This window comes from Lithobates pipiens, unplaced genomic scaffold (genome assembly GCF_037356315.1).
Source record: "Lithobates pipiens isolate NorthernLeopardFrog02 unplaced genomic scaffold, aLitPip1_a1.2 Scaffold_19, whole genome shotgun sequence".
NCBI classification, from domain to species: domain Eukaryota; kingdom Metazoa; phylum Chordata; class Amphibia; order Anura; family Ranidae; genus Lithobates; species Lithobates pipiens.
Genome location: NW_027507764.1, coordinates 184,158,288 through 184,177,751, shown reverse-complemented (window position 1 = coordinate 184,177,751; position 19,464 = coordinate 184,158,288). Strand labels below are relative to the sequence as shown.

Here is a 19,464-nt window from a genome sequence, read left to right as displayed (position 1 = left end):
GACTTGAATGCCTCCTGGACACCCAGTGCACTTCCTGACATGTGACTTTGCTAGGAACTCCTGTTCTGTAGACTGATTAATGTGGTCGTTCCCCAGAGGTCATAACGCATGTAGTAGTTTGTCTCATCTTATGTGCTGTCTAAGGCTAACTGTGAGGTTGGACTCCCTTCCTCCACCATCATCCAACGACGCAGCTAGTAAGGAGACAGCAGCTTTGACAAACAACACTTTTCTCCATCTCCGAGCACTTACCTAGGACAAGCGCCTCACAAGGAATGCAGGGGGCTTGTCGGCTAAAATGCTTTAGGCATGTGCTTGGAGATGGGGAAACATTATGTTTCTTAAAGCAGCCATCTCCTTGCTTGCTGAGTTTTCGGATCGTGTTAGAGGAGGAGTGACCTATCTGACCTCACAGCTAGCTTTATACAGCATTTAAAGTGGTTGTAAACCCTAAAAAAAAAAAAAAAAAAAGAAGAAGAAACCTGCAAGGCAAAGGCATAGCATACTAGCTCATTCTGAATTATTTACTTGAGATCGGAGCCCCCACAGTGGTCCTCATTCACTGCTTCGGCGGCTGACATGGCTCCCGGAGTTAGTATCGTGGACTCCGGCGTTGTTATTGGCTGGAGCTGCGATGTGTCGATGACGTCACTCCCGCGCGCATGCCTTTGCTTTGGTGTGCATTGGCCGATGACGTCAGCAAATACAGGGGATATCTCCTAAACCGTGCAGGTTTAGGAGATATCCAGCTTAGCTACAGGTAAGCCTAATTATAGGCTTGCCTGTAGCAAAAAGTGGTTGTAAAGGGTTTACAACCACTTTAAGAAGATGGGACAAAGTACTAGATGTGCTTTGTCCCCTGTGCAACACAACACTATACTCCCTCAATCAACTTTGGCTATTTTTAATCCTTATGCTCCTCCTAGTATTAGTAAATAGATAGAAAAGTAGTTGTTTTACACTTTTTATTTACATTTCTTCAGTTGCTTCCTGGTTTCCAGGCCTAGGCAAATGATATCATACACCCCAGGAGTCTTCAGGAGGGGTTTTCTCAGCACACCCTCCTGCCTGCATGCCTGAGCTAAGGGCAGATGGATTCCAGGAAGTAAATGTTATATAAATCATCTGTCCTTACTGAAGATGGCCACTGCCAGAAATGCTAGCGATATTTTCTAAAGTTATTTCTCAGCAAAATAAAGCTGGGAGACATGGGTGGATAAGTGAGTTTGCTTTGAATAATAAAAATAAATGAAGTCGAGTTTTTGGTTTGTGGCATTCAAATGCAGTGTAGTTCTGCTTTAATAAAATGGAAGTAAAACTTCTGCTTTAACCACTTTCCAACTGGCCCACGACTATGTACATCATCAGAATGACACGGGCAGGCAAATTGCCGCCCTGCGATGGCACGTGCCGGTCGGGACCCCCGTGAGTCCGGTTGCGGGTCCCGCGGACTCTATTGCCGCGAGGATACCCGAGATCGTCTCACGGGGAGGCTGAACGGGGAGATGTAAACAGCATCTCCCCATTCTGCCTAGCAACAAGTGACACTGTTCTCTGCTCCCTGTGATTGGAGCAGAGATCAGTGTTCACTAACACACAACCCAGCCCCCCACAGTTAGTAACACGCCCCTAGGACACACTTAACCCCTACACTGCCACCCCCTGGTTAACCCCTTCACTGCCAGTGTCATTTACATAGGAATCGGTGCATTTGTATAGCAAATTGCTATATGGTCCCAAAAATGTGTCAAAAATGTCCGATGTGTCTGCCATAATGTCGTAGTCGCAATAAAAATCGCCAATCGCGGCCATTACTAGTAAAAAAAAAATATTAATATAAATGGCATAAAACTATCCCCTATTTTGTAAACACTATAAATTTTGCGCAAACCAATCAATAATCGCTTATTGCAATTTTTTTTACCAAAAATATGTAGAAGAATATGTATTGGTCTAAACTGAGGAAAAAATCTTTTTTATTTAAATATTTTTGGGGGATATTTATTATAGCAAAAAGTAAAAAATAATGCGTTTTTTTTTTTCCAAAGTTGTCGCTCTTTTTTTATTTATAGCGCAGTAAAAAAAAAACGCAGAGGTGATCAAATATCACCAAAAGAAAGCTCTATTTGTGGGAAAAAAAGGACGTAAATTTTGTTTGGGAGCCACGTCGCACAACCGCAAAATGGTCAGTTAAAGCGACGCAGTGCAGAATCGCAAAAAGTGGTCAGGTCTTAAGCCAGCAAAATGGTCCGGTCTGAAAGTGGTTAATGAGCTGCAGCACATTGATTAGGTCATCCTTGAAGTCTTCCTCCCCGTAACAATGATTCATTTGTTAGACTAACAGTGCTTGTGCAATGTAACAGAGCCCTGATTGGGCGTTTCTCTTCCCTCTCAGTCTTGCGTACTGCTGTGTACAGGAAAAATAAAAAAATACACACACACTCACTCACTCACATTATTTTGTCAAAAGTATTGGGACGTCTGCCTTTACGTGAACTTTAATGGCGTCTCAGTCCGTAGGGTTCAATATTAAAGAGGAGCTGCACCTTTAAAAGAAATATTAAAAGCCAGCAGCTACAAATATTGCAGCTGCTGACTTTTACTAAATGGACACTCACCTGTCCCAGGGTCCAGCGATGTCAGCCGCAGATGACGAGCAATCGCTCGTCTATCGGCTGCCCCGCCGCAATCCTCTGTCAGGGAATCGGGAAGTGAAGCATTGCGGCTTCACTGCCCGGTTCCCTATTGTTCATGGGCGAGTTGCGCTGTGCGTCTTCACTGGTCCCCGCTGTGTCCTGGGAACTGCGTTTCCCAGAACACAAGGGGGGGAGGGGAGGGGGCATCTGCGGCTAGCTTGTCCTGGAAGTGGGTGCAGATACCTGGATTATCCAGGTATCTGCACTTCCCTCCCCCCTGAAAGGTACCAATTGTGGCACCGTAAGGGGTGAGGGATCAGATGAGTGGACCTTTCACTTCAGGGTGGAGGTCCGCTTTAAATAGACACACCCTTTGCAGCTTTAATAGCTTAAACTCTTCTGGGAAGGCTGTCCACAAGATTTAGAAGTGTGTCTATGGGAATATTTGACCATTCTTCCAGAAGTGCATTTGTGAGGTAAGGCACTGATGTTGGATGGGAAGGCCTGGCTCACAGTCTCCGCTTGAATACCTTTGAATTTAATTTGATTGGGTGGAGGTCAGGACTCATTGCAGGCCATTTAAGTTCCTCCACCCCAAACTCGCTCACCCATGTCTTTAGGGGCCTTGTTTTTGCACTGGTGCGCAGTCATGTTGGAGCAAGAAAGGGCCATCCCAAACTGTTCTCACAAAGTTGGGAGCATGAAATTATCCAAAGTGTCTTGGTATGCAGATGGCTTAAGAGTTCCCGTCACTGGAACTAAGGGGCCAAACCCAACCCCTTAAAAACAACCCCACACCATAATCTCCCTTCCACCAACTGGTTAGGACCAGTGTACAAAGCAAGGTCTATAAGGACATGGATGAGTTTGGGGTGGAGGAACTTGACCGGCCTGCACAGAGTCCTGACCTCAACCTGAAAGAACACCTATGGGATGAATTGGAGCGAAGACTGTGAGCCAGGCCATTAAAGGTCATGTGCATGTAAAGGCAGGCAGCCCAATACTTTTGTCAATATAATGTGTGTATGTATGTGTGTATATATATATATATATATATATATATATATATATATATATATATATGTATGTATTCTTTATTTTTATTTTTTGCAAAACAGTGCAGCTAATGCACTGTACCTTAGTCCCAGACAACACCCATTTGTTATCTCTAAGCAACCTCTGGAAAATCAATTAATCCAAGGTAAAGTGTATGAAATGATCTTTGGCTTATAGGACAAGGTCGATTTCTCATCTTGTGCTGGTTGTTTAATTGGGAGTAAGTGCTTTAATCTCATAGATATTCTATACCACAAAGAAAAGTACCATGGAACCCGTGTCCAGGGATAACCTATTCATTCAGTGCATCATGTGGCTTTGTCACACATAATTACAAGTTTTTTACATTGTGCATACATTTTATATATATAAATTATAGGCGGAGACTGAATGGGGCACCAGGCTCAGATATGTCCTCCCTGTAGTTACATAGTAACATACCAGTTTCCAATACTTTTTTATTTATTTACAGCACCATTCATGAGTTTGATAAAATAAAAGTTACAGCATCATTTGCAGAATACTACAGGTCCCTAAGGCTCGGTTCACACTGCCGCGACTTTGGTGAGACTTCCAGACAATGTGAGTACTACTTTTGAGGCACAAGTCTAATAGAAGTTGCCTTGAAGTAGTACAGAAACCTTTTCCAAAGTCTGAGCGACTTCAGTAGTGCCAAATAAAGTGGTTGTAAAGCCTCTTGTCATGTCCCTACAATCCCCTCTGTTAAATAATGTGCCCCACTGTATGTCCTTTATTTACAAAAATGCAGATTTATACCTTATTTCAGAGTGTCTCCCAGCTTGTGTGACTCCTCGGCACTCTCCCCTCCCCATCTGACTGATATATAGTCTGACGTCTGCCGGGAGGAGAGGAGGAATACGCTTAGGAGTCGTGTGAGCACCGGGAGACGCTGTGAAATAGGTAGATATCGGCATTTTTTTTTTATTAAATAAAGGACATACAGCAGGACACTTGTTATTATCTAACAGAGGGGATTGTAGAGACATACCACTATTATTTTACCAGCTGGGGGGAGGATTGTGGAGCGGACGGAGCTGACAGGCAGGGAGGGGGGAATTGAGGGAGAGAGGAGACACAGCGGATGATGGAGGCACGTAAACTGACCATGATGTCAGGGCTCAGCAGCCATGATAAGACATAGTCAGTTTACAGGGGCGGCAAAAACTGGCAGGATCAAACTGATTTTTTACGTCATACAGGGGGCCAAATGACACAGCGCAGGCACTGTGTTGTATAAAATGCTTTAAAGTAATAGGATCCGTAAAAAAAAAAAAAACACTTTAAGACAGACCTCATTGACTAAAAAATTGTATTTCACATGTAATGCGATTTAGAGTCTCACAAGTCAGATCCCAAGTCACAGCAGTGTGAACCAAGCCTTAATAACCCTGTTTTCCAGGCTGAATTCATGAAGATAAGCTTTCCTGTCCACTTATTTAATGGCAGAAGATGAACCTGTCAGTTTGAGGGACTTTTCATAAGATAAATGATTTCTGGGCAGGACGATACTAGATGTCTTTTATAATAGTGAGCCCACAAATGATAATGAATCTCTGTCTGGTCTATAGATGGAGGTATATACAGTAATACGAATTCTATGCCACTTTTCCATTGCTTCTGATCTGTAATTTGCACTGAAATAGAATTGCCAACCCTTCGAACTGTTGGGGGAACCTTGTTGTTTCTGGACCTGTTATGTGTTCGCTCTGCCCCTACTATACCGAGGATTCACCCTGATTGCTCTTCCATATTGCACAAAGTATCAAACAGATAGTGCAGCGCTCTAACTAAAATAATTTCTAATGTATTAAAATTAATATAATTAAAGGTCTAAAATAGCTTATATATCTAAAAATCCACGTGAGAAATCTTCAGTAGTATACAGTCAGATCATGCATAAAGTGAATTAGTGCCAGGGGGGGACCGCCACCAATGGTAAAATTGGCTGCTCACCTCATCGTGTGGACCCTTTAAATTACAGAGGGTCACATGCACTTCGTATCAGCGAATGCTTATCAACTCGTCCAATTGCTGTATTCCTCCTCACAGATAATATCCGACCGGTTCACAATCGAAGATGCAGCTTTCTCCCACTCAAAGTCAAATCAACTGCCAATTTGTGGAGTACCCACATTGGATAGTTGTATGGCAGTAGTCACATTTCCTCCAACCATGTGGATAGAAAGACAAGCCATAATATTCTCCATAGAAAAACGTTTTAATTATGAATATACATAAAAACACACTTACAATAACGAAGCTTCATACGATCGTTAAAATAAACAGTGGCCGCGGGTGACGTCACGTGATCTCCATCCGTACGTTACGTCCCTATGGGCGGGGCTTCATCAGCGGAAAGGGGTTGTACTGCACTGATTTTTTCTGCTTTTTACATATTGCACAAAGGCTGCCAAACTGAATACGTCTGTTAGGAATTGAAATACTGCTTTGTGTGGGAATTATTACATAGAATATAAGGTGTAAACTTTGTCAAATTGTATTGGAAGTATAACCTGCTTTGTATATCTATTTATCTTGGAAAGATTTTTTATTTATTTTTTTCTTGACTGACACTGTAGCTATCTTGTGGTTTTTGCGGCTGACACATGGATTGTTGAACAGATTATAGGAGTGGTTTGTGCTGCTCCTTAACTTTTTTTTTTATAGCTTGAAATTGACTTATCAGACACCGTCATCATCCACCTATTAATCATCATGTGGGCTAAAAATATCTGTGTTGTTTCGCACGTACTCTTCTTAAAGTAGACCGTTTTGAGGATGGTGAAAGTAAATTTATACATAGTTACAAGACTGACAAATCACATTTGTCCTCAAGTTACGGCCTTGCTGTCAAGGCAACCGGGCAAACAATGAGATATGCAGAGGGCCATTTTTTTGTGGATGTTTATTTTCATCAGCAGAACAGCATACAAGTATATATTTACATAGAGTGAAAATATTGCACTTCAACTCCAACACCCAATTTTCACAGAGAAAATCTGGAGATTAAAGACTAATCTGTGGTTTCTGATGTTGCACACCTCCATCATCTGTGTTGGGGCAATGGGTATCAGATTAATCTTACTCTAAAGGTTTCTGATGCAGTATACCATTTACATAGTGTGTGGCATTAGGATTGGCTACTTGAGAAATGTTTTAATCACTTGGTAGATGTAACTCGTTATTTATTGCTCTGTTTGCTGATCGTTTATTACCTTGGGGCCTCATATCAGTAAAGTGTTAAAACTTCTAACATCAAATGATTACATTCCTGAATATTGGCCAGCATTATCTATCCCAAGTAAGCCTAATGCTGCGTACACACGATCGGACTTTCCGGCGGACCAGAGTCCGTCAGACAATTCGATTGTGTGTGTGCTCCAGAGGACTTTTTGTTCCCAAAAGTCCGGCGGACCTAGCGAAGACTGGCATCAAATTTGTCCGCCGGACTCGTCTTTTAGCAGACAATCCGTTTGTCTGTGTGCTAGTCTGATGGACTAAAACCAACGCTAGGGCAGCTACTGGCTATGAACTTCCTTATTCTACGTCATCACGTTTGAATCCTTTGGACTTTTGGAGTGATCGTGTGTGGCCAAGTCCGTTTGTTTGAAAGTCAGCAGCAAAGTCCGTCGGACTGTCCACAGGACCAAGTCCGCCAAAGTCCAGTCGTGTGTACGCAGCATAATTTGAACTAATCAGATTAGGTTGCACATCTTACAAAGTACTAAGCACAGTGATTGCACTTTCTAAGCCTTTCTTTCAATTCTGCTATTTAGAGTTTCTCATTTGCCACCCAATGGTAATATGATTTATTTATTAAATTAATCGTATTTGTATTGTGCCTATTGTACATACGTAAGATGGCCATACGCAGGCAAATTAGGACATTCTGGATCCTAACGGGAGGTTTGGCGTGCAAGAGACCCTGGTTTGCCAGTCGCTACCTAGTCAAAAGAAAATGAACAACTGGGATGGTAGATGAGATATGGAATTTGCAGTGTTTTTAGTTGTAATAAAAAGATAAAGAAATATAATGGTTTATAAGACCTAATGGATTTTTGAAAAATATGTAACAAAACAATTAGCGGGTTCTGGTTATACACCTTTAGACTAGGTAAACCACTATCCACTTTGGAAGAGTGGATAGTACTACTAGTGCATGTCATTTCGTGGACTTATCTCTTTAATTTGCAGTTGAACTTTTTGTAGGGTGCCAGGAGCATGGCTCTAGCTTTTTTTGGGCAATGAGACGCTGGACCTTCTGGTCTCAGCTACATGTCGCTGCTTTGTCCACCTCTTCCATCCTCCTACCCAATAACAGAGTGCTTTGTGTTATATGAAGTCATTCACAAAATACAAAGGCTCATGTGAATTGGCAGCAGAAGGGAAGGGCAGGCAAAGATGTTGTGACTCTCCTATCACCACTCTGGAAATGTAGCCGTACTCCCGGAGCTCCAAAAACTGTCAGAAGTAAATAAAAGATAAGTCCAAGAGGTGGTATGCACCTTGATGTACTTGACCCATAGTATGCCTGCACATTGTACACATTGGCTGAATTTCAGTAAGCTTTAGCTTGGGCTCTGATAGAAGCATGCTTTTCCTGACTTTAGTAATAACATTTGTTCCAGAGCATTGAATTTGGTTCTTGGGGTGGCTACTTTTACAGAACCTTGTAAATGTTACATGGATTTTATGCCAATTAAAAGGTTTTAATGTTTTTGAGTCTCTGGAACAAGTGGGCAAATCTGGAATTCTCCAGTGATTCTGAAAGTATTGGTGCCAGAGACCAAGCCAGACAGTTAACATTTTTATAAGGAGGTAACCTATGGCAGCTGTGCAGAATTCCTGTAGGTAAAGACATTGTTGTTTCCATGAAAGCCTACCTAAGCAGTTGTTTTGCTTCCTAATCGGATCCCTTGAATTTGTTTCTATTAATACATACGTAATTTTTACTCTTGTCTCTTATTTTATTTTCAGTTTTATGTGCTGAACGAGTTGGCCAGATGACTAAAACATACAATGATATAGATGCTGTAACACGTCTTCTAGAAGAGGTAAGCTTTTTTTTTTTTTGTGCCTGAGCTTTTAAAAGACTTGAACCCAAAAGTTTTCATGAACATTGATAGTGGATGTGTGTTTTTATGTATACATGTTTAGGAGCTGTTTAAATAGACCTGTGAATAGTTTACAGCAGAGTCGGCTGCGGAGTCTGCCATCAATTTCCATTTATTTGCATGACTTCACTATTTGTCTATCTCTCAGTCAAAGTGACATGTGGATAGTTCATTGTCCTGACTGCAGTGTTGTAAGCAAACATTTTGGGAGTAAACTTTTCCGCATTTCACTGAATCTTCTAAATGGTGATTAAATGGCTTGATTTGGTCAGAAACTGAAAAATATTGACTTTGGTTTATTTATGTATAGACTAACTCAGGACTCAAAATTTCAAGTCCTGCATAAGGATGAGCTCTGGTGTGTTTGCATACAGCACGGGCAGAGTCCGCCAGGATGTAGGTGCTCACTAATCACAGGCAGTGAGACATTGTCCCGATGCGCGGCTGCAGAGATTGGGAAATGTCTCACTGCCTGTGTTTAGCGCAGCACCCACATCCTGGCGGACTCTGTACGTGCTGTATGCAAACACGCCAGAGCTCATCGTTATTCATCCTTAGTCCTGAGCTACTAGCCAGAATTACTCGCCACCTTTTGCCCCACCCAACCCCTATCCTGGCTCGCCCCTAAGTCCACCTCTATACATGCCCTCACAAATTATCTCACAAAATTACACTGTTAAATGTTTTATGCAGAATTAAGCTCCAAAAATAATTAATGACAACAACTTTAACAATAATATCATAAAGCATATTTCATTGTTCTGACTGTGATAAATAAAATAAGGATAAAATATGATTGGCTACTATAGATACTGTAATCCACTAAAGTGAAAAAAAAACTTTTTCAAATTATACCGCACCAAATGGCATGCTACTGCGGCTACCATGCGGCCTTGGTGGCTGCAACTGATGCGTTGTGGGTGCCATTACAAATTAATGGTTCCGCGTACATTTCTCAAGGTCGGCACATTAACTCGTGGTGCAGGAAACCAGCATGAAATGCAATTTTGCCACAACGCGTTCTAGTGTGAACTGGCCCAACACTATTTAGCAAGCTGCGCAGCGTCTTATAAAGGAAGGGAGGAGAGGGGGAGGTTCACTGACAAAAAGATACTTTTACTGCACAGAAGTGAGTTGTCCTTTCTGCTTAAGCTATCATCAGACCGGATGTAAAGTATGCCATTGACATAAGATATTGTAGTGCAGAGGAAGAAATCCCTGACCTGAAACAACCCTGCAAACATACCTCTGAATGAGAACATGCTACATAACTGACCTCTAAGGACTCCACCATTCTTGTCCCACAGGAAGCTGCCAACATTTCCTGTCATGTCACTCTGATGAAATTAATATGAATGGTACTTTGGTGACACCTTATTGGTATCTGGTTGCCATGGGTAGAGCGGCTGTCAGTCTCCGTTGCACCTCCCTGCCCGAGCCGAGTGGACCTGCCCCCTCACCCAAGCCAAGCTGATCGGACCCGCCCCCCGCTCGAACTCAGCAGACCCACAACCCCATCTGACCTGCCCCCCGCCTGAGCCAAGCTGAGCTGTTCTGCTCCTCTGCTCGAGCTGAGGGGACCTGGACCCGCCCGAGCTGAGCTGGCTTGCCTCCACGCCCGAGCAGACCGCTGCCATCAGAGCTAAGCCAGCCTGCCTCCCCTCCCGACTTGAGCAGACCTGCCCCTCGCCCAAGCCGAGCTGAGCCTGCCCGCCTCCCTGCCTGAGCCAAGCGGACCCGCCTCCCGCCTGTGCTAAGCTAGTACACTCGCCCTCAACTTTTTTCACTCGACAAATGCAAGCAGAAGAGTGGAAATTTTGAGGGCTGAAAAAATATATAAAATTACAGTACAATTTCATAAGTGGCCCCTCTACATATATGTAGTAGAATGCATAAACTATTATTACATTATATAGATAAAACTAAAAAAATGTGTTCCCCGTCACATACTGGTCAGTAGATGCTAAGGTCTTTCTGATGCATCTTGGGGGATTGTCATCTGATTTTCTGGTTTATTTTCCCTAATTCAGACATTGTCAGCCAGAACTCCATGGAACCCAAGGGTTCTCCCAGGGGGTTCTTTGAGGATAGGCTTATTGACCTCCCATCTGACTGCACCTGCAGAGTCAGCAGCATGACCTCCATTATCTTTTTAGCTATCTGTAAGGGTGACACTGACATTCTGACAACCCCTGTAAGGGGTGTATTCTGCCTACTGACCACCAATAAAATTGAATTTTTCTCACTGACTCCTATCGAATTGGTTTTATCAGGGTTTCCACAGGATCTATGAATGATTTTGTGTTTTTTTTCTGAAGTAAAAACGTTGAGAAAGGTTGCCCTAATCTGTCAAGTCAATTTAAGGTACTGCACTTTTTAGGTGGTTGTAAACCCTTACATATACCCACTGAAGCGACTAGCCTGATACAGAGATGATACAAATCATCTTAAGCTGTACATGTTTATCTGCTGTGCTTTCTGCTCTACAGCCTTCAAAAACACAGATCAAAGGCTTCTTCTCATCAGTAGAAGACAGTGGGCGGGGGTCTGACATCACACACACACTGCAAAGCTAGAGCACAGAGCTCAATGGAACCTGAAACATGACAACCCCTTCTACAAGGCTCACAGGGAAACATGCAGAAAGACAAGAGATTGGAGAGAATTCACGTTCCTGAAACTACAGTTATTCTTTGGGGGAGGCAAGCTAATTACAACAAGCTCCCAAATGCATATTATTGAGCAGAGAGTGCTGGTGAACCATTCAATTTATATGCATATTTAAACTTTTTTTTTTTTTTTGCCTTCCTTAGTTTTATCTTAGTGCTGATCTGTAGCTTCTTTTCAGCCACTTCTGTCTATATACTTGTGCTTCAAAAATGCCTGCTTGGCATTTCTCAGAACTGGTTTATTGATGGTGACGGTGGACCATGCCTGTGTAAAATATGCTGAAATAACTACTTGTAGTCTCCATTAGAATAAATAAAAACCGATCAAGCACTTGGATAAAATGACAGTATCCACTTACATCCATGTCCAGTAACAGCTTTGTGGTGTTGTAAAGAACCCACCTAGGGACCAATCAAGGCTGATCTGTAGAAGTACAGTTCCCCGTACACCAGCCATAAACAAGTCAGGTCACGATACGTCCAATGCCTTTTCCTGGAAACTGGAAAGAGCGTCCTGCCTTCTCCATAATATAATGTTTGAAGCCGGGTTCACACTGGTATGGCATGACAGTCGTACCATTTTGGATCCGAATTTGCCCTGTGTCTTGAACACAATGTAAAAAAAAAAAAACAGCATGGGTTCCCAATCCAAGAGCATACCAGGCCCTTATCCGAGCACACAGCCCGGAAGGTCAGGAAAGGGGGTGGGGATGAGCGAGCACCCCTCCACCCTGAACCATACCAGACCGTATGCCCTCAACATGGGGGTGTGGGTGCTTTGGGGCAGGGGGGCCCTGCGCCTCCCACCCTAAAGCATCTTGTCGCCATGGTGATGAGGACAAGGACCTCTTCCCAACAACCCTATTTGTTGGTTGTCCGGGTCTGTGGGTGGAGGGTTTATCAGAATCTGGAAGCTCACTTTAACAAGGGGACCCTATAATCCCGGCCCCCCACCCTATGTGAATGAGTATGGGTGGTACATTGTACCTCTACCCATTCACCTAAAAAAAAAAGTGTCAAAATAAAAACACATTACACATGTTTTTAAAGTAACTTATTAGTCAGCTCCGGCATCTCTTCCGATCTGTTCTCCCCTCTCCAGCTCTTCTGTGTCCTCCGCTGACGTCTTCTGCCTCTGTCGGTTCTTCTCCCGGTCTTCGATTCTTCTCCGCTCTCTCTCTGGTTCTTCTTCCTCTGTCTTCTGCCGGGTCTCCTCTATCTGCTCTCTTTTGCCCAGTCTTCTCCACTGTCTTCTCCACTGTCTTCTCCACTGTCTTCTCCACTGTCTTCTCCACTGTCTTCTCCACTGTCTTCTCCACTGTCTTCTCCACTGTCTTCTCCACTGTCTTCTCCACTGTCTTCTCCACTGTCTTCTCCACTGTCTTCTCCACTGTCTTCTCCACTGTCTTCTCCCTCTGTTCTTCTTCCGATGTTGACTTGACGCTTTCTCCTGCTCTAATGCCGGGTGCCAATACTTATATTGGCATGGGGCGGGGTCACAGTGTGATGTCATCCAAGGTCCCGCCCCTGGGACATCGCCACCTGGGGCATGATGGGTGGTGACATCATGAGAGCCGTGCCTCTGGTGACCCCGCCCCATGCCAATATAAGTAGTGGCAACACCGCACACTCTGCATTAGATCGGGCGAGAGCGTTGAGTCAACATCAGGAGAAGACTGGGCAAAACAGCGAGAAGATAGCGGAGGAGTGAATATATTTGCCAGCACACCATGGAACAACATACGTAGCGTCCAAATGGGTGATTTATTGCATTATCCCAACGCAAGGATATTCCAACATTTCGGAGCCACGCAGGACCCCTTCGTCAGGCATGTGATCATCACATTATAAAGTCCCTGGACTAAAAGATCAGAAATCATGATTTTTAATAAAACAAACTTAAATTAATTCTCAAGGATCATTATTAATAAATATGCTAAGCAAAGTCATAATTAATACTAGATAATATATGTGATTGACTAAAGGATCAAAAAAACTTTGTAAAAAAAATCCTAAAAGATTTTTACGTTTATCTAACCATATAATAAGATGTCTGAGCTATTGTATGGATGTCTAAATCTTCATTTAACCCTTCGGGGGAGAGTGTGTTCAACTTATAAATCCAACAGGTTTCTTGTTAGCACAAATTAAAGAATTTTTCATTTTCAAGAATGTTCACGGGCATAACCTATTGACTTCTTCTTGTGTCTAGCCATGTTTTTGTACCGAATTGTAGGAACCCAATAAAAACCTATTGAAAAGAAAAGGTATTACGTAAAGTGTATCCATATCCCAAACTTTTTTGTTGTTTTAAGTAGAAAGTAGGTTTTGATTTTTACTAATTTTTTTTTTTTAGGATGCCTTTGCTCGGCTGGGGAAGTTTTACTTCACTTTCCCAGTGACACAACAGTAAATCTGGCCATACATAGATCAAAATTCTGCTGGTTCAGAAGGGACCAGCCAAATTTCAATCCATGTAGGGACACCCTGGTTGTACACAAGTTGATCCATCGATCAACTAGTGATTGAAGGAAAGAAAATTGCATCATGCATGGCCTAATGAGTAGAAATCTTACCAAAATAAGGTCACTGATTGCCAAAGTTGGTGTCTTCAAAGGTCTCCCCACACCTCCTGTTACTGTTTACCATATTTGCTATAGCTTCCTGTCCTGGTGACAGTGGTCAGCATGATAAATGAAGAAAGGAAATTTCTCTATTAAGGACATATGCAGATCTAAAAACCCTGAAAGAGGCACTAAGCTTTCCCTACTCTATCCAAAACAAAGCATAAAAAAGGCTTTGGGACTCTTTCTATTCCTAATGCATAAAACATAAAACACAAAAGCCCAATTTTTTTTTTTTTTCAAACTAATTTCGTTCTTTTCTTTCTCGCTAGTCTATACTGTTAGCCCTCATTCACAGAGATGTAAATATATAGGCGGTTTTGTACGTATAATATGCTGGGGTGCACCGAATGGAAATTTTGGTACCGAAAATGAACGATGCACTAGGGCGAAAATCTATACCCGAAAATTAGTTTTAAAAAAAAATTATATTTTTATATACAATTGTATTATATTTGACTTTTTTTTTATTAATATCAATTAAAATTCAAATTAATTTATTGTTGGCCATTATTGGCACCTTTAGTGCAAGAAAGAGCTCAGGAAAAATGCGGTCGGTAGTCTCTAACCATCTCTTGTATCATGTCCTCAGTTTCTAACCATCTCATACAGGAGATGATCAGAGACTACAGACATGATACAGGAGATGATCAAAGACTGCAGACATGATAGAAGAGATTAATGCAGCCTCACCAGTGCCCATCAGATGCAGCCTGCCGGTGCCTGTCGTATTCAGCCTGCCGGTGCCTGTCGTATTCAGCCTGCCGGTGCCTGTCGTATTCAGCCTGCCGGTGCCTGTCGTATTCAGCCTGCCGGTGCCTGTCGTATTCAGCCTGCCGGTGCCTGTCGTATTCAGCCTGCCGGTGCCTGTCGTATTCAGCCTGCCGGTGCCTGTCGTATTCAGCCTGCCGGTGCCCGTCGTATTCAGCCTGCCGGTGCCCGTCGTATGCAGCCTGTCTGTGGATGCAGCCTCACCAGTACCAGTCATGCAGCCTAACAGTGGCTGGATCAGAACAGTGATCTCCGTGTGTCACTGAGCTGTATTTGCATTGCCCGGGCCTCAGTAACAATGTCCTGCCTCCTGTGATCACGTCATGCTGATTTAACGTCCCACCATTGGATCAGTGTACCGTCTGTTACAGGAGGCGGGACATTGTTACTGCGGCCCGTGTAATTCAGCTCTGTGACATGCAGAGACCACTGCTCTGTGGGAGGGAGGAGAGGAGGATGGAGGACTGGGGGAGCCAGGATGACACCCCCATTGTCGTCAATATTTTCCTTTCGGCAATGTGCCGAAAACACAATTTTCTGCAGTTTTTTTTTTTCGGCCGCCAAAATTCCAGTGCATTCCTATAATATGCCTATGTTTTACAGTGCCCTAAAGCCCTAGCTGGTGTGTAAATTCTGTTAATTGGACTGTATTAACACAATATACTGTACACAGGCATACGCCTGTCAACACCAATACATTTTTGTACATGCTTATGAGTGTAATTTCCTAAAAAAAAAAAAATAGAAGCTTTGCATTTGGAAAATTGGTACTGGCATTTACAGGTGTACACCCACATATTCTGTCATTTTTTTCTGCGCTACGCCCAAATGCCTATATTTACTTACATGTGCCTGAGCCCTTGCTGGTAAAATTAGGACTTTTTGACTTGTCTTTAAACACAGTAGCAGAGAGAAACTTTATCAGAGTGACTCAGGTTGTTGAATTAGTTTAATAATAGTATGTACAAAACTTTGTTATGTTAACATTAATATTAATAATCTGGAGGTATATTCCCACATGACAGGCCTGTGAAGAAGTGAATTGTAATAAGTGTTATAAATGTTGGGAGGGAATTCTGTACATGTCCGTTCAGCCTTTGTATAAATGATGTTGTTAAGGGTGTGCCAAAAATATACTTTTTATGGTAGCTGATAGCGACATAATGGGCAGTGTCTTTGTATAGGTAATCCATTAATGATACCAGACACGTAGAGACCAAGTTTTGTAGATACACAGAAGCACCCATTTTATTGTTCTCGTGCCAGACACTTGTTTTTCTGTCCTATGTGGTTTGCAGGCATCATGTAAAAGAAAAGAACTTTATTTAACACAATCAAATATTAACACAAAATTTTGGTATTAACATGTAACAATAAACCTTTGTATTATGTTTTGTTTTCTGCACACAGAAAGAACGAGATCTAGAGTTGGCTGCTCGGATTGGTCAGTCTTTGTTAAAGAAGAATAAAACCCTTACAGAAAGGAACGAATACCTTGAAGAACAAGTAGAGCACATTAGAGAAGAGGTAGAGAATGCATACATTGTAATGATTTTATGACCTTACATACACTCTTTTTGTAAAGTGAAAGATTATGACTTTCTCTAATTACACACATTTAATGTATAGCTTCTAGCGACCTATGTGCACAGTTCATACAAAACCTTCGGAGTGCTTCCAAAACAACTGGTCAGTTCAGAAGACAAGCACATGTCACAGGCCAGCTAGGTATTCTACTTTTATTGTACCACCCTTGTAAACATAAAGGTAGCATTTATTAATAACTTAAAGCTAAACTCTAGGCAAACGCCTAAATAAACAAATAAAATGCATACAAGGAAACTGTTTTACCTGTCAAAATGTGCATTTCTGTCCATGAAGTGGAGAAATTTACACAGCTCTGACAGGAAATCTTATTTGTCTCTGCTGCAGTTAAAAGGAAATCTATGGTCACAGACAGCATACCCTTTAATTTGTAACATCAGAATTGTAATATCAAAACAAACAATAGTTATTTTTTGACAATCCATTGTAAATTTACTAAAAAAAATCTCCTGTTGTTGTTCATGTTGTGATTACTGCCTGTTTGCTAGCCATCTCTTTGCACAACTTCGTGCATTTCCTGCATGCTTGCGGCTTCCCCTCTGCTGTTTATTTTCAATTTATAAGGACTACATATCCCATGGTACCTTGCTGCCTGTAAGCAGCAATTTCCATTGGGACTCCACTCCTGAAACTCCTACCAGTACCTCTGTAGTTCAGAAGGCAGGCCCTGTGAATTCTGTGATGCTGTGGCATGAGATGACAGATGGTTCAAACTCAACAAACCAACATCTGTCTGGGCCAACCAGGTGACTTAATGGAGCTTTTTGCATAGTTTGAACAATTGGGCCCTAATTGTTGCCTGCTCTCTTATATAAGCCTATTGCTGCTGAATTGGCCTGAATTTGAGCCTTGAGTGACCGTGTTGGCACCACCTGGCACAACAGTTTTTTAGATTTAAAAATCAAAGAACCTGATTGAAAAATGTTGGTATTGGTCAGCTGGAAAAATCTTCCCTACACCTGCTATCTGTTACATTGTATTTCAGTTTCATTTAAAAAAAAATTTCCTGCAGTGGTTTGTGCATCTTATTTTGTAACCTGACTAGCGAGCCCCGACATCTCACACTTTAGACCACTTTCACACTCACAGCGCGGTGGCGTTAGCGGTAAAGTTCTGCTAGTTTTAGTGGCGCTTTACTGACGTTTTAGCATCGGTTTTCAGCCGCTAGCATGGCACTTTTAACCCCCACTAGCGGCCGAAGAAAGGGTTAAATGCACCCAAAAAGCGCCGCTGCCGAATCGCTTTGTAGGCGCTTCATCAGTAGTGCCCATTCATTTCAATGGGCAGGGGCGGTGTATATGCAGCCCATAGACCTTAGATAACCTAAATATTTTTAAATGCTTTTTTGACAATTCAATCTGTTCATGTGACTGTTGGCTAATACTGGATTGTCTTTTTCAACTGCATTGGCATTAGAATGAGGTCCATTTTTGGAAATCATGCTAAGTATCCATCAACTTTGTATATCTCTATAAGTCTTGTTTGGTATATTTGGTATGGTGGTGTTTAGAGGTCGACCGATATATCGGCCGGCCGATATATCGGCCGATATTTGCCGTTTTTTAAATAATCGGCATCGGCCGATTTGAGCTGATAAAAAGCCGATTTAGAACTACAGCGGGACTTTTCTATTACAGAAGTCATTTCAGTCAGTGTGAGTTGCCTGAGTCGTCATAGAAACCCTTTCCTCCTCTCTGGGCAGGCTGCCAAGAAAAGAACTAAATGATACAATGTTTACACTTCAATGAATGAAGTCATCTCTGTGTGTAGAAGTTCTCAGTTTAACCATTTAAAGACTAAATCTTTTCTGACACTTGTTGCTTACAAGTAAAAATCCTGTATTTTCTGCCAGAAAATCACTTAGACCCCCCAAAAATTATATATATTTTTTTAGCAGAGATCCTAGGGAATAAAATAGCGGTTGTTGCAATATTTTATGTCACACGGCATTTGCACAGAGGTCTTTCAAATGCATTTTTTTTAGGAAAAAAATACACTATTTAAAAAATAAAAATAAAATAAAAACAGTAAAGTTAGCCCATTTTTTTTTTCGTCCAAAAGTTTTGACTACCTGTTTTTATTTAATATATAGGTTTTTTTTTTTTATCTAAATCATACATACAAGTAAACTGATTGGGGGTTTTGTTTTGTTTAATAAATGTTTAAATGTAAGAAATTTTCTGTATCACTTATGAAGGCTGCTTTCACACTGGAGCGGGCAGGCGTTGATGGTAAAACGCAAGTTTTAGCGGCTCTTTACCGTCATTTTAGCGGTGCTATTTGGCTAGTGGGGCACATATAACCCAGCTAGCGGCCAAGGAAGAGGTTAAATGCACCCATGAAGCACTGCTGCCAAATCGCATTGCATGCGCTTCGGCAGTGGTGCCCATTCATATCAATGGGCAGGAGTGGTGGAGGAGCGGTATACACCACTCCAAACGTGCTGCTTGCAGGACTTTTTTTTTAAGATCCTGCCAGCGCATCGCCTCAGTGTGAAAGCACTCTGTCTTTCACACAGACTTCAGGGGAGCCATTTTACAGGCGCTATTTTTAGCCCAAAAGCGCCTGAAAAACGCCCCAGTGGGAAAGGTGTGTTAGATCAAGGGGGATTAAAAAATAAAATAAAAAATTAAAAAGGAAAAAAATAAATAAATAAAATAAAATCGGCCTAACATATCGGCCCAAAAAAATCGGCATCATATATCGGCTATCGGCCGCCATGATTTCTAAATATCGGCATCGGCATCGGCCAGAGAAAAACCCATATCGGTCGACCTCTAGTGGTGTTAGCTATGAAAATGCTTATCGAAGCCTGCATTCATCCAGTTGTGGTAGATATTACACATTTATGTCTATGGGAGCTTTTACAGTTTTAGCAAGTGCAGATAATAAGATTCATTATTATTCTTCTAATTCTGCCTTCAGGGCATTCTGTGCAAAATCAGAAAACGGATTTAATTGAACTTCC

At 42.1% G+C, this 19,464-nt stretch overlaps 1 protein-coding gene across 16 annotated transcripts in view; it reads left to right on the top strand.

Annotated features, from left to right (window-relative positions):
* Positions 1-19,464, top strand: part of TRAK1 (trafficking kinesin protein 1) — a 253,289-nt gene that overhangs the window by 156,069 nt on the left and 77,756 nt on the right. For all 16 annotated transcript variants that reach the window (XM_077491560.1, XM_077491561.1, XM_077491559.1 and 13 more), the window contains 2 exons: positions 8,691-8,767; positions 16,302-16,418. In XM_077491560.1, coding sequence (XP_077347686.1) covers positions 8,717-8,767; positions 16,302-16,418 — 168 coding nt within the window. In that variant the 5' untranslated portion in view covers positions 8,691-8,716. The remainder of the gene's footprint in view (positions 1-8,690; positions 8,768-16,301; positions 16,419-19,464) is intronic.